The sequence below is a fragment of the Pterocles gutturalis genome, unplaced genomic scaffold, assembly GCF_000699245.1.
Source record: "Pterocles gutturalis isolate BGI_N339 unplaced genomic scaffold, ASM69924v1 scaffold23649, whole genome shotgun sequence".
Taxonomy (NCBI): Eukaryota; Metazoa; Chordata; class Aves; order Pterocliformes; family Pteroclidae; genus Pterocles; species Pterocles gutturalis.
Window position 1 is genome coordinate 60,912 of NW_010133852.1, and position 15,709 is coordinate 76,620.

General features: G+C 39.3%; 1 protein-coding gene across 1 annotated transcript in view; it reads right to left on the reverse strand.

The window, feature by feature from the left end:
- The window catches only part of FRMPD2 (FERM and PDZ domain containing 2), a gene marked incomplete at its 3' end in the record, with an annotated part of 64,973 nt that extends 49,925 nt beyond the window's left edge, over positions 1-15,048 (reverse strand). Inside the window, exons 1-7 of the mRNA XM_010081400.1 lie at positions 14,925-15,048; positions 11,049-11,206; positions 10,072-10,137; positions 8,699-8,884; positions 7,696-7,822; positions 5,758-5,889; positions 1,662-1,746 (exon numbers count right to left, since the gene is read on the reverse strand). Of these exons, the coding sequence (XP_010079702.1) occupies positions 1,662-1,746; positions 5,758-5,889; positions 7,696-7,822; positions 8,699-8,884; positions 10,072-10,137; positions 11,049-11,206; positions 14,925-15,048 (878 nt within the window). The remainder of the gene's footprint in view (positions 1-1,661; positions 1,747-5,757; positions 5,890-7,695; positions 7,823-8,698; positions 8,885-10,071; positions 10,138-11,048; positions 11,207-14,924) is intronic.
- Positions 15,049-15,709: the final 661 nt, after the last annotated feature.

The window sequence follows — 15,709 nt, forward strand, 5'->3', positions numbered from 1 at the left end:
TTGGCTGTCCTCCTATATGGGAAATCGGTGGTTTTCAAACTAATTATTTCAACTCCACTGTTGCCATGCTATTTACAAGAGAATGGAGGCCTTGGTAGAAATTCAATTGCAGATGCTTACAACCCAAAGTGGGTTTACAGTGCATGAAGTTCTATGGGAAACAGGTTGCTGGAAATTTGGAGAAGGGAGTTCATCTTTCACCAGAGGAGGGGAACATTTTCTTGGCAGCTTGATTTTAGATCAAGGATATCAAGATGACACCCAGGTTGGTAGTCAGAGGCATGTCAAATGCACCAAAATTCTCAGTAAATAAATCTTCTGTTACTGACATAATTGTCAGGTGTGTGATGCATACAAACATGTCTGTATACACACATATATACGTCTGTGTGTGTAGTTAGGTAGACAGAGAGTTCTTTGATCACAAAAGCTGCCACTATCCTGCAACCTGCTTGTAGTTTTTATTGCAGGTTTAGAGGTATACTGGGGTATCTCACATCGCTCAGATTAAGATGGCTGATTTATCAGGAAGTTCAATCTATTTACTTAGGATACATTTAATTGGGAGTTGATCTAAATAGAGCATTTCCTCTGGGCCTGAATTACTCATGTCATGGTTAAAAGAAGAAACTCCTGTTTAACTAGGTCAAGAACTCAGTTTAAATGGGATGTCTGTAGGGATTACATGGTGCTTAACTATGGGATTCTGGTCTCCATGGTGCCTAGAGGCTAACAGTACTTATATCTCCTCTTCATTTGGAAACAACCATGATTACATGCACTATGCTAACACCAGTCTAGAAGACTCTTGTTTGGCAGCAGTGGCGTTTCTCTGGCTTTTGAAAAGGAGTTAGTATCAGTTGTACAATTCTCAGATTTCCTTTTGTGTGTACAGGAACACTGTACATGCCATGGCTGAAATGAGGCTAATCCTCATGACAAAGGAGAGGTCTTTACTGCTTGTGTCCCTGGGTTACCTATAACTCTTCAGTAAAGTGCCGGTGCAGGACTGTATGTGGTTGACACAAGTGAGACAAATCAATCTAAGAACTGAGATGGAAATGCAAATAATCCACTGAAAATTATGGATCATATACATGATCTGTCCTAACCACTCCAGAACACATCAGGCCTCTGCTAATGTGACAGCAAGGCAAGACCAGATCCAAAATCTGAATGCAGACAAATATGGACTCTGCAGAATGCCTTGCCAGTGAAAGCAACGACTGTTCATACCTTCTCAACAAGTTCTTCTCTTCCAAACTCTCTGTGGAGTTGCTTCGCAGGTGTTTCAGTCACAGTAAGCTATTGATGCTTACTTGTCTGATTCTGATGGAGACATGCTAGGGGCAGCTGTTCTGTGAGGCCAGTGACATCTGGCAGGACACAGTGGTAAAGAGGAAAGGTGGAAAACTTCAATGTGCTTGTTCTGTACGGCTTGTTCAGGGCCCAAGCTCCATTTCAGTAGAGCATTTGGACTGTTTCTCTTGGAGCCAGCATGATTCTAGGTGCTCTTTAATTCTACATAAACAGTATCTATTACCAAAACAGGTTCAGACGGTGATCCAGGCATTTTCTGATAACGACATTGCCACACAAGTTGTCTGTTTCACGTAGTAATAAAACAGCTTCCATCTTTTAGGAATAAAAGTTTTTATTACCTGTTTATGAAGAGCTTGTAGCTGCTTTGTGTCCTTGACCCACTAATGGTGGGGTCCCATGACCTATGCGTCTGTGGAACTCTCCCTGAAATGAGTAATGGAAATTTCACAACTGGAGCAATTGTAGTAGCACTCAGCATCAGATCTTGGGACAATTAGAACACGGAGGAAATTTAGACTGGCTACTTCCTCTCTTGTGTCCTTGCTTGTCCATGATAAATGGCTATTTGATAAGGCTAAGTGAATACTACACAGCAGTATTCCCAGTTCTGTAGTTATTGTTACTTCCTCTTCATAGACCTTCATATGAATGTAATTTGGAAAATAGCTGTGTAGGTACAATACCTGTTATTTCCATATTGTCCTGGTTATGTCTGGGACAGAGTTAACTGTCTTCATAGTAGCTAGTAAAAGGCTGTTTTGGATTTGTGCTGAGAAGAAGGCTGATAACATACTGATGTTCATAGTTGCTGTCAAGACAGTCAAGGACTTTTTAGCTTCTCATGCTTTGCCAGTGTCTGCAGGTGAAGGAGAAGCTAGAAGGGACCACAGCCCCAATTACTAGCCTAGGATTACGACCATAAGTTTAGGATTGAGACACAAATTGGCCATTGGTATATTCCACAGCATGGACATCATGCCCAGTATATAGATGAGGATATGTCCAGAAGTTCACGCTCTTACTGGGTCGCCTTTCTCTTGAGGTCTTCCCGCACCCTACCCCAGCTCTTGGACTCTTGGGCTTTTATGTCTTTTTTGGGATTGCAGTTTTGGGACTCTATCTGCTCTGGGATCATTAGCTGGGAATGGGCTCAGCCTTGGTCATTGGGTGGTGAGCAGCTGCACTGTGTATCACTCATTTGTATATTTCACTATTATTATTAGCATGATTAACATAATTATTTTCAATATTATTACAGTTTAGTTATTTAATTGTTCTTATCTCAAAACACGAGTTTCTTTTCCCTTTACCCCTTTAATTGTTTCCCCCATCCGGGGAGGGGGGGGAAGGGGAGGATGAGTGAGCGGCTGTGTGGTGTTTGGCTGCCAGCAAGGGTCAAACTGCAACATATATGTATAGCGGTAATTTGTGAAACAGCTTTTGCTCTTCAGAAATTACCCCCAATATTCTTTATTCTTCTATTTCCAGGTATAAAATCGGGGAGGGGGGGAAGCCATGAAACTTCTCTGGCTTAATCAGAGCAGGATATGAAATCACTGAAATGAAAACTGTTTCCAAATATTCCACTGGTTACTTAGTACATTAAATATGCTGTGAATGGTTTTACATCATAAAAATCTGTTGGGAATATAGGATGGTTTATGAGTCATTAGCAAATAAGAATTGTATAATTTTTCACCTTCAGTCATCTCTGCTGTTACAGAAAGGACAGGCATTGCTTTGTGCAAATACATGGAGGCTGAAATTTAGAGGCAGAACCAGAACGAGTTATGCAAGTGGTAGTTTATAAAACATTTATTCTAGTAAGAGATGTTTTAAATCCTTTAGAGAAGGGTGGGAAGGTTAAATTTTTCTTCACTTGGATCATTTAATTGATCTTATTTGAAGAATTGCATATCAAAGTATTGCGTAGGCAGAATGAGAGAGGTGATAAGATGAACTATGTGGAAGCAATCATTCAGGTCAGCTTTTTCTCTGGATAAAATATCCATGAACTGCACCCTGAGACCTCACTCTGAATTCCAACATTAAAACATAACATTGACTTCTAGTTTGCCAACCACCAATTACAATTTTAAAAAATCGGAAAATCTACAGTCATATTCCTCAAATATGCATAAACATGCTTTTTCAAGCTGCAGATGGTAGTGACAAAATGAAAGATTTGAGATAAGCCAAATACTCATCAGGGCTAATTACCAAAGTTAAGACTCAGTCCTGGGTTCTGAAACTACATGCTTTTTAATGAGAAAGACTTGCAAAATTCTCTGCTTACACTATAGGTTTCACATAATTTTATAAATATACTTTGACAAGCACATAAAATTCCCCTTAGTTTTTCTGTCTCAGCTTTTATGGCAGTGGGACAAGTTGGCTAGTTTCAATGGACAGACTGCTGTGCTCATCACAAATCCAACATGTTCCTGATGTTGAAGTAACATGTGGCCCTCAAAGAAGTTGATCCTGTAGATTATTAATTTATTGTATGTTAAAGGAGCTTCTAAAGTACAGTCACATAGAGATCTTGATCTCCCTTGATAATGGTGCTCTACTAGATGGTAATATTTATTTTCAGAGAAACATTTTTCTAATACATTATCTCATGAAACAATGTCTGCAGCAAATAAGCTCTTACGTTTCATGTTTTCTCCTGTATTTTTAGAGTTTTGTCTTACAAAATCCTGAGCATGAACAGTTACCAATGTTTCAGAGAAGACTGAGACATGCACAAATTCATTGGAATGAGCTTTTGTCAAGTTTATGACCAAATTTAAAAAAAAAAAACTTTTTTTTTTCCAGGATAATTCACCTTCTCACTGTGAATTATCTCCTGGAAGATTTGTGATAATGCAGTGTGCACCCAGGTTTTTTGCCATCTTTCCTAGGGGAATGAGTCCCTTGAGATCATTCTCTATGCCTTTCATTTTTGCCTAGTAAATTTTAAACCTTTCAAATTTGGAAGAGCATGGGTAATATGTTCCTACAAATTTCATTACAATCAGCAGGTGGATATCATAAACCCAAATTAATGCTCCCCAGTGAGAAAAAAAGCAAGGACTACTCAGCAGTTTTCTGTTATTTATGGCATCAATGAACTAACCAGTTGCTGTGCATACCTTGTTGCATCATAACTGATGTAGTGGACACTAGGGTTATTGCCTTAGGGAAGGAACTTCTGGGATAAAAAAAAAAACACACATACCTATAGAGTACATTTGAATCCATGCCACAGGAGGACCTAGTATTTCATTTCTCATGGAGGCTCATAGAGGGAGGAAGTAAACTCCGAAGTACAGAAGTAAACTTCCACCTCTTGGTCTGGAAGCTCAGGAGAAGTGTCCCGGGTAGGATGGAAAAAAAGGTTGAAAGGAGATGCGAGGGTGGGTGACCGTGGAATGGAGAATATAAATGGACAGGAGTCTGAGAATGGGGAGCTGGCATGGTAAGCTTGGTTTTTTAGGAGACTGATGACATTTGGCAACAGGAACTTTTTGCTCTTGGGCAGTGTGAAGATCCTGTCTAGGTGTCCCTAGCTCCTCAGATTCCAGTTTAAATATGAAGATACATATAGCACAGCAGTACTCCCCTTCCTTCTGAATTCCCTTCTTTGCCTCATAGTATCCCCCTACACTGTGATTTAAGTGGCTTGAGAAGGACCCTGACTGATGTCTACCACAGTGTCTTCACTGAATGGATCCTCTCCTGGACAGTTTCTTTCAGGCTGTTCCTGCCATAAAAGGATTGAAAGTGGACTAAGATTCCAACTCTGATATCTCCGGACAAAGTAAATCAGAAGAGCAGTATTGCAACCTGGCATTTAGCACAAGGAAAACATGTTGAGCAGGAAATACACAATGGGTTTAGGACAAAAAAGAAAAGAAAACAAAGAGTTGTTTTGTTGATTTTTTTCCTCTAGATTTCAGAATTAGTCCCGTTGTCTTTGAAAGGGCTTCAGGAAACATTAATTCCCACCATTCAAGGCTCAGGTATTATTCATAGATTCAACTGATTTTAGTGCTGCCATCTTGACATTGCCCATCACATGCATTTGTAGGGTAGTTCCATTGTTTCTCATCTGTTTCAAGACCCCATGTGCCAGAAACATGCTGTCAGGCTTTGTCTGTGATCTGCTGAACAGCTTGACATGGCAGAGGGGGCATAAAGCAAGAAAGAGGTGATGGTGCTGTATGGTAACCAGTGAGTATATAGATTTACAGTAGGACACAAGTAAAAAGGAATCCAGTATAAAAGGATCTTTCTTCTCTGCAGCTTAGCACAAATGTACCTCCCTAGTCACGTAAACCACAAGTGCATGGGAGTGCCTATCACCTGACCATACATGGGCATCTCACATTTTAGGGGACGAGAGATGAGTACATAATTCATAAACACAATCTTTCAGGAAAATCTTACCTCTCCTGTGTCCTCGGTTAGACAGTATCAAAGACGTACTTTCAGAAATACTATTAGAGTCACTGTAGTCCACAGAGAGTTGTCTGTAATCTTCTGTTGAGCGACTATAATTCATTAATCTGGACCCTTTGTCTGGAAACAGAAAGGAAACATGGGGAATCACATACTTTAGTTATAAATCATTGTATCTGCATGATAAAGTAAATAACACTTGGCTTGACTGATTTTTATATAGTCCATGTCTGTCTGTCTTCTAACCCTGACTTCAATTCTTTAAGGACCAAGGAAAGCTTGATAACTTCATTCTATTACTTTCATAATCTTATTCTGACCCAAAATACTTCTCAGAGTTCTCCTCAACCATTCTAAATAACACAAATATAATATATTAATACTATTCTGCATGTTTAACTGAAAGGTTGCAAGGTGCAGATAACCTGCAAAGTTCTCTTTCCTTGTATTCTGAGGCCCAAAACCTTCAGCTATATTCTTTCTGTGTGCTGGATGGACAGCACCCAGACACAATCCATAATCAGAGTCGGCTGAAGAAATTCCATTAAGGGGTCATCCTAAATTATTAGGAAGTATATATTTCTGTTGCACCCTAAGTTTACTTTGGTTGCATTGTCTCTCGTCCTTTGTCAGAATCTCTGAAGGTGATAATTTTTAATTAAAAAAAAGAAAGAAATGGAATGCTGCCTTGACAAGTGTGGCTCACACATTCTCAATGTAATCGACATCCTGATTCATTAAAGTCCTTAAGCAAGTGTAAGCCTGTGACCTGAATACCTAGAAAATATGGAGATCACCCCAGATGCATAATCACTAGAACCAGTGGAAGGGAAATGGCAGGAACTTGTGGCTAATTGTAGGTTGAAGATGGGACCATCCCTTTTGTCAGCAGCAGGTTTCACCAGATTATGCAAGTATGAATCTATAAGGTCAGTTTCTGAGTGAGTGAGTAAGCCAATTTAATTTGAGGGGTGGTTTGTCTGATTGTTTTCAGAAGAATCTCCTTTTCTTATGACAATTAATAACTAGTAGATATGTTCCACAGGTATTTAGGCATGTGTTTAATTCTAGCTGAATTTAATGGAACATATATGTCATTTGGTGAATAGGAATTGGATTGTTCATATGCCTAATGATGAGCATATTAAAAAAAAAAAAAAAAAGCCTGTATAGCTTGGGCCAACCTTCCTATTGCCCCCAAATCAGAGATTTCTGTTGAAGTGAACAGTGCAATATAAAAACTATAAAAAAGAACTATCTGAACCTGAAGTCCACATTTAGTTACAGTTAGAGAATTACCCTGAGGAATAATAAAATCTTTATCTCAGTCAGATGAGAAGAGAAATTATTATAGGATGATTTATTTATATTGTGAGCAGGAGTTGGCCTTGTGTCTTGAAATCACTCCAGCAATCCAAGTGTGAACTTATAAAACATCTTTTGAATAGAAAAATGTAACTAAAATATAAAAGAAACCACAAATCTTTGCTTGAGTAATCCAATAGGAAGGATGAATATATATTCCTTAATGGCAACAGGATAACTTCACAGAATCCCACTTTTTGACTTTGAAAATACACTGGAGTATACAAAGTACAAAAGCAGTTTTGAAAGTAGTTTTGTTTTTTAGGCATGGGTTTTATGCAAAGTGCTTTAAGAGTCAAATGTATGCAAGCTGATTCGTTATCATTGCTTCACAGCTCTCACACTGCTGTCCTTTGAGGAAACAAGGAACAGAAACCCTGCTGACTTGCCTCAGAGTCTTTCCATTATGAAGTCATTTATATGTAAAGCAATAAATATCCTACCCAACACTACATGTAATCACTACAGCGTGAAATTAAACAATACAGCTAGCTTGGTAAAGACTCAGAAAAGGCTGGCTGTATCCTTTTTAGTCAGTTCAGATTATAAGTCTTTCTTTACCTTGGTGAAAATTCATCTGGGAGGACAGTGGTGAGGTGTCCGATATTTTCTCATGCAGTCTTTTCCTTATCACATGACTTCTGTTAAGCTGAGAGGCTGTGCTGTCTTCGGTGACTATCCGCTCTACCTAAAAGACAGCAGTACTGCAAGTCAATGTCGTATGATATGTGAACTTCAGACTCTCATACTGAAGTGATCCTTGACCTCTGCTTGTCAGAGGCTGCTGATTTGCTTGGTGTAAGCAACTTCATCTTCTCAGATTAACAGGAAGCAGGATTGAGTTTTGATGGCTTCATGCTCTCATGCTAGCTGTGTTTAAGAGGGGTCACCCTCTGTTAAGTGGTAAATAGAGTAATAGAGAGTGCAAGGGAAAAGGTAATCTCAGAATGTTAATGAATACCAGAGAAAAACAGAAACAAGTATTTGCAGTGCATTTTCTTCCAGTATCATTCAGCTTGTCAACAAAAAATGTTTGTTGATATTTTGAATCTTGAAAAAGGCTCAGGTGCTCACTTATTAAAGACTTCACATGGTCAGGCTTGATTGCATGGTAAATGTTCAGCTCCACTCAAGAATAATGAATGAAATTCTCAATATGTTGTAAATGTGATTTCTTTGAATCTCACAAAGAAAGTCTGAAACCAGAGTGGCAATGGGGAAATACTTTCTCTTTTGTAAAGTCCATTCCTTTGGCCAATATGAAGTCTCTGTAAAGGTTATGATTGCTTCAGTATTAACCAAAGAAATTAAGATACTGTAAGTGCAAAAGCTGGATTTGTATAATTTCCTAGGAGTGTTAGAGTGACATGAGAGATGGTTTCATTGCCTTATCTGCTTGGACACATGCCCACTCAATTTCTTGCTTAGAAGTCTAAAACCAAATCTCACTTTTGTAGTTAATACAAGCATTAATTTCAGGCAATTGCTCACCTGTATCCCATGTTGCTGCTCACATCTCTCACCAAAGAAAAGGAGATGATTAGAGTATGAAAGTAGTACCTACCTCACTGACACTTCCCACAGCAAACTGGACCATTTTCTTTATGTAGACATTTGCTGGTAAGGAAGCAGATTCCTTCTGATGTGCCTCACATCCTTCCAGAATTGATTCAGGAGAAAGTCTTTTATGTGGCAGATCTTCACATAGTGTCAGCAAGAGCGTGTGTAGTTGGTCACTCAGCTGAAGGGACTGAGTCAAAATGGAGGTACTGTTAAATGACATCTCCTAGTGGTCTGAAATCCTGTATAAACTAGGACCCAGAATTTTGCTAAGCCTTTCACTGTGGCTGAGAAATGGATACTGAATTCCTTCAGACTTTGGGAAAAATACAGACAGGCAGCATAACAGCATTAAATTGAGCCTCTAATGGGATCCAGGATAGCCTTGGAGGGAACTGACATCTGCAAGGAGGGACATCAGCGTGTGTAGAGGCTTCTTAGTGACAGACAAGGCTCAGTCTGTGCCACAGCTTTGATAATTAGACAGTGAATCTTAAAGATTCATGCAAGTAAGACATGTGGCAGCATTAGGTTCAAAAAGGTGAGAAGTTATACCAGCCAAAACTGTTGCTATAGAGACCAAATACTTAAATTTTAGAGTCATTTATCTTATAGAGCCTTTTCTCGTAGACCATGTATACCCGTGAAAGGGAGGTTAAATCTACTAAAAGCTCTTGTTCTCCAAATCAAAAACACATGATCAAAGGCATGGATATAGAAATGAAGAAAAATGTGTGAAAAAATCTTTGAAGGGATTCTGGGTAAGCAAGAAATTAAAAATTTCAACTAGCAGAGATGCTGGTGGAATTTGCTCAGAAATAGGAAGAGTTATTTAGTTTTATTCCAGCATCCCATTCTTTGAAAAAGCACATAAATGTGCACAGAACCACAGTCATGCCGACATGATGTTTTTCATTTAGCCCTTCCTATCAGAGAATCATTTAGGTTGGAAAAGACGTTTGTAAGATCATCAAGTCCAACCGTAAACCCAACACTGCCAAGTTCATCACTAAACCATGTCCCTAAGTGCCACATCTACACATCTTTTAAATACGTCCAGGGATGGTGACTTAACTTCCCTGGGCAGCCTGTTCCTTATTACAGACTTGGGATAAATAATCTTCACTCTTAAAAGTAAGGTACAATTAATCTTAATGGGAACAAATGGGAAAGTAAAGATGAGGTCTAACTAAATTCCTGATTTGGATGAACTGGTATTTTTGGTGAAGTCTCGATCTTGACACAAGCTTTCCAATTATTTCTAGTGGTCCAAAATACGAAGCCTCTTTTACTGAGACTTCAGATTATTCCTCTCAGTCTTTGAACCTACCAATATAAAACAAAATAAAAGAAAACAAAAATGTTTGTGTTACTGGCCTGGTTTGGAGGAACCTGATAGTCTGCTGACCAATAGAGCGTCATTCCTAAGGAATAAACCAACATCTGTCAAAACAGAAAAGGAAACCGTTTATGAAGTCAACATTAAATACAGAAAAGACTCATACTAAAGAGATCATCTTTTTGTGTCTTTGGTCACAAAATGGCAGAAGCCAAACAGATGATATTTTTAAAAACTGGACTAGAGGAAAAATATATAAAATACAACTGTGACTCAGCTTATGGACTGAATAGCATGGAGTGAGTATTGTTCAGCTTGAGGAGCTGAAATCTGAACTCCTTTCTCAGTTTTTAAGCTCTCCCATTGGTGATTAAAGCTCTCCTCTACCTGTGCGACTTACTAGCAGTCATGTCCAAGAAGAGGGTAACTGGACTAAGGGCTATCTATTCTAAAACTCCATGTTTCTACATAGGGTCTAAGTGATCAGTTATGTAGGAGTCTGAAACTACTGTGTTCTGCCTGAGGGAAGTATGCACTGATGTGGTCCTAGTGGTATTTAAGACTTTAAAGGTACCTGAGTGTTGTATCTACTGTCATGCCAGAGAGACTCATTTGACAGGGAGAAGAAATGTAAATTGTTAACAAAGCTGAACATATTTCTGACTTTTTGGGAGTGCTTCCACTCTCTGGTTGTATAGATACTGCAGTCCTGCTGCTCCTGGGATTACAGTTACCATATCTGGTCAAACATCATGTTTATAGAACTATTCTTCCTTTCTGTGGGCCTTTACAAATAATACAGACCTTGAGGACTGATGTTCAAAATTGACTTTGATGTTGACATGCATGCTAATCTAATGGTGAGCTGCAAGATACATGTAAATCTAACTATAGTCTAATTTGTTTAGTGTTGTTAGAAATGCAGTTTGACAGTAGATACCTGGTATGCTGCATTAAAACCCACAAGCTTGTCTTCATGAGGTACTGTCAAGATTTATTTTGTAATATACCTCACCTTTGGAAGTCCGATGCGCTGGTGTTTACTCTGTCTGTGGAGCAGTTCTGGTGCACTGAAAGGGACAGCTTCTGTCTGAGATGCATTGTTTTGGAAGGACAAATTTCCTTCAGCAGACAGTAGTACTGACCATGGACAAATCACACAGATGGCAGGGTCTGAAAAATGTTGGATAAGATAATAGAGTTCCTAGTGTTGAATTCACTCCACTCAGAAAATCATATTTCTGGTGTCTCACCTGCATAGCCAAACCCATCACTGAATTTTCCTGGAGATGTACCCAGAAATCAGTGGAATCATGTTCATTTATGCGTGTCTGATTTTGTCAGCTGGAATTCAGTGATAGTTAAAGACTTGATTTCTCTCTCACATCATTTCACACATATAAACAATATATATATTTCAATGGATTTCTGAAGCCTAAGGAAAGGCAGAATCATATCCCATGTGCAGATTCTGGAGATCCTGACATTTTTTGGTAGATCTTTTGATGCAAATTACAAGAGGATATCAGAAGAGTAGAACACGCCTTCCAATAAAGCAGGAATACTTTGAAGCTGGCAGTTGCAAAAAACCTTAAATTTGCTTCCATTAAGTTGCATGACTGTGGTACAAATCTGTTCTTTGTGGTAATATTTTTTTGTTCTGTGTGCTGCTTATAGTCTGTCAGCTCTGCATTTTAGTAACCTCTCTTTCAGTGTATTGTGTCTAGCAAAGGCAAGTTGCCAGAAAGTCAGTGTCAGGGGTCAGTATCTTTATTTCCATTATTCAGATGAAGAAGCTGATGCAGAGCCCAGCTTTGGTAACTGCACCATGTCAGTCAACAGAAGCTGAGGCAGCAGTAGAAACAAACTTCCCAAGTCCCAGTGCTATAGCCTGCTAAGCTATTCTTTAAGTAGAAACATCATTTCCAACTAACCTGAACTTTGTGATTTTTTTTTTTACCAGAATGTAAGTACAAAAACTATCCAAAGTAAAACTTATCATAGAATCATAGAATCATAGAATCATAGAATCATAGAATCATAGAATGGTTTGGGTTGGAAGGGACCTTAACGATCATCTAGTTACAACCCCCCCTGCTTAGACTGGATTCTACCAGTAACGTGAACAACCGTGATATTTTATCATTATTCACATTCGATCTTTCTGACTCCTTGAGTCCCTGCCTGAGGTATAGTGTGGAAGTGCCTGTCTCCAGCTCAGCTACAGCCATGCTTTTCCTGACTGTGGAACTTGTCCATCTATGACTTCCCAGCCTGACCTCAGACTTGGCTTGTCACTGTGGACTTGCCTGGTGATCGCTGGGCTGTCTGACCCTGGTTGTTCACACCAGACTTGAGCCTGACTTTCCAGCTTGATGTTGGACGTACCTTGTTACCACAAACTTGTGTGGTGATCTGGATTCTCAGTTGTCAACCCCAGACCTGCTCTCCTTGCCTTATTTGGGTACTGAGAGACAGGGCCCTGGCTGGCACAGCCCTTGCCCTGCCACCCTTGTAACTGTGCTTGGGTCTGGGCTCCCTGTCCCTTAGGGAATGGCTTGCCCCTCCTCTTCCCTGAAAAAATCTATTTGAAGATGTCTTAATAACAGACTGGCTGAGTACTCTTAAAAAATATCACTGCAGAGATCCACTGAGGTTAGTCCCCATGGTCTGAAGAAGGAGTGGAAGCATGTGCAGCCTTCTGTAAACACTCCACACTTACATACATACGTTAAGTGAATTTGACCAAAGACATCCAAGTGATTTCATTAAAATATTAATTTGAAAAGCATGCTAAAAAGCATCTAAGATCAATTTGTTTACTTTAGAAAGAGGAAAAGCTGCTTTAACTATAGAAATATTTAGATATAGGGCTCCAGGAAATATAGGTAATTAAAAAAAAAAAAGTTGGCTGTTGAACCACTCTCTTCAGTCTAGACCATGAGAACAGAGGCCATTCAGATCTCCATACAAGAACAGCTCAGAAACATTCCCTAAATGCTTTGGTATTTTAGCATTTAAAAATTATAAATTAAAAAATGGCCACTTAGTTCTTATGCATCATGACCTTTACATCAGGAAAATGGATGGTAAAAATGGGTAAAATGTTAAGCTGGGAACTCATATACACCTGTGAGGTTCATCCAGCCAGAAGACCCAGAGATTCAAGACTTATGGACCACTGGTATTTGCAACAGTTATGCCATTTACTTCTTTAGAAAATTAGGGGTCTTAAAACCATCAGCTAGCCTTCTTTTTTGCTCCTTCCCCATTTTCTGTAGTATTGTATGCAAATCCAACTAGCACAAGCTGGGAAATTTATCTGTTTTAGAAACAGATAGACAGCTTGTACTTTAGCCTTGATGAAGATTACTTAGCCTTCTGTAATGTTGGCCAGCCAATGAGTCAACATACCTGCCTAACCAGTCAGTGCCCAAACACATTGGAAATATTGCTATAGCAAGTGGTGCTGACCATCGCAATTTATTAAATCAAGCACAGTGCAGCACAAACACAGCAGTACTAGCCTCGAAAAGAGGTTGACTTGCAATATAGCTGCAATTAAGAAATTCAGAGCCAGATATATGCTTTAGTCAACTTGGATGATGCTATGCAGAGGCAGTTCACCTTTGCTGCCCTCCAAGAAACTGGAGCACTGGGGATTCAACTTCAGAGTGAGTCCAACTTGGCATCACTTCTGGACCTGAGCTCTCTAAAAACACGTTTGAGAAGCCTCATACTTGATCTATAGAGAAGTTTGGCTCTACATCCTTACTTCCTCTTGTTTTCCTCTTCATCTTCTCATCATAATACCCTGAACTTATCTGGTGCAGCACAGGGAACATGGGCTGATCATCTCAATTCAACAGACATCCAACAAGTCTCCTAAAAAAACCAAAAAAACAAAACAAACAAAAAAACCCCCACAAAACAAAACCAAAACCAAAATAAAAACACCCTCAAAAAAACCTAAAAAAACCCCTCAAGAGATCAGGAAAGCCTAGTGTCAGCTGAGTGTCTGGCACTGAGTTAATAAGCTGTGATGGACCTGAGCTGAATCTATCCAGGTGGGTATCTCTGTGCTGCACTCCTTTGCACATTCCTGGTGCCTGTCTTGTCTGGGCTGTTCTACCCTCTTGTTATACTAGATAACAGAGAACTGATGGTATAGTCAACCTGCTATAGTGTTCCAGTCCATTAAAAACTAGTTGGTAATAAAAGTTCACCCCTCCAGCTACAGCAGAAGTTACATATCACTTGTTTTCAGTATTTTGTATTTTGATTCTACGTGCTCATGAGGTAAGAACATATCCATTCTCCCCTCAAAAGGAATATCCATTGTCATAAACAGTTCTCAAAATGTGACAGGTTGCTCAGCTGTGCTCTCTTGTACAGCTGGCCTGCTTGGCAAGCATTCATCATGATGACTCACCTAGCTATTATGATAAGTCACATTATTATCATCAAGGATAAAAGTCTCTTACCAGCTGAATGAGGAGCCATGTGGATTTGCCTGTCCTTCTCTATCAGTACACGAAGGCTATGATCCTAGCTGGCACTGCACTTTGAGTGTGTATGTTATTCAGACTAGGAAGGACTCTTCTGTCCTGTTCCACCATGTAGAGTTGTACTTAGATAAATTAATATCTGATGTGTAATTTGGAAAAAAAAACCAAACTTGTCTGAAGATCTCTTATGTAGGCAGAGCAGTCTGCGTGTAATCCCAGCAGCACTGACATGTTTCTCATTTTTATTAGCAATATGCTATCATTGCTATTAGTGCTTTTTTTTCTCGAAAAAACCCACCCAAAACCAAACCTCAAAAGAGTTAAAATAACTCAAGAATTCATTTCTAACCGTAAGACCTATACAAAGATACTTTCCACCTCACCTGTATGAAGGTCCTCCAGAAGCTGCACTGTGGCCAGGTACAAGAGCGCCCATATTTCTTCTTCTTCCAAAGGGCTTCCTTTTGCCCACAGGACCTCGGCCAGTGTCACACAGGAACTGTTCATGCCTGCTGCAACAGAAACCAGATTTTGGATACACTAACGCATACTGAATTGCTCAATGCAAACCATACTGATTACAACTGAACTCTTCTCTCACAATAAGAAATATTTTGTGAACCACCCTGCTTCTTTGTTCAAAAAAGGAGAGTATCTTTCATCCGTACATTAACTTGAATAAGAGTGAATAAAGGGGACTAAACTTAAATGACTTCCTGTAATCTTTTTCAGCCTTTTTACTCATCATTTAAAACCAATCACAAGATTCTGTGGGGCAAATAGTTTTTGCTCATGAGATCCTTCATAAATATGTGCTGTTCAGACTTTGTGAGTGGTTATCTGAATGGTAGGGCATTAATTTTGCTGCTTAATTGGATACTTCTGTCTATAAAAACTTGACAGAGTTAGTCTAAGACAAAAAGAATGGCAAAGCAAAATAGATGTGCTGTCACATACAAGGTTTATAAACACAGTCCAACAGAGCAATTGAGTTTCATTCATTGGTCAGCAGATTGATCAGTAAAACCTTGTAGACTCTTACTGAATTAATTGATGAGAGATTTTCTTGGTCAGATACCTGCGACTCAGAACTTGCTGTTCATCCATACCAAAACACATATAAAAAACAAATTAAAAGATGATTCCCTCTGTGAGCTGCTGAACAGCA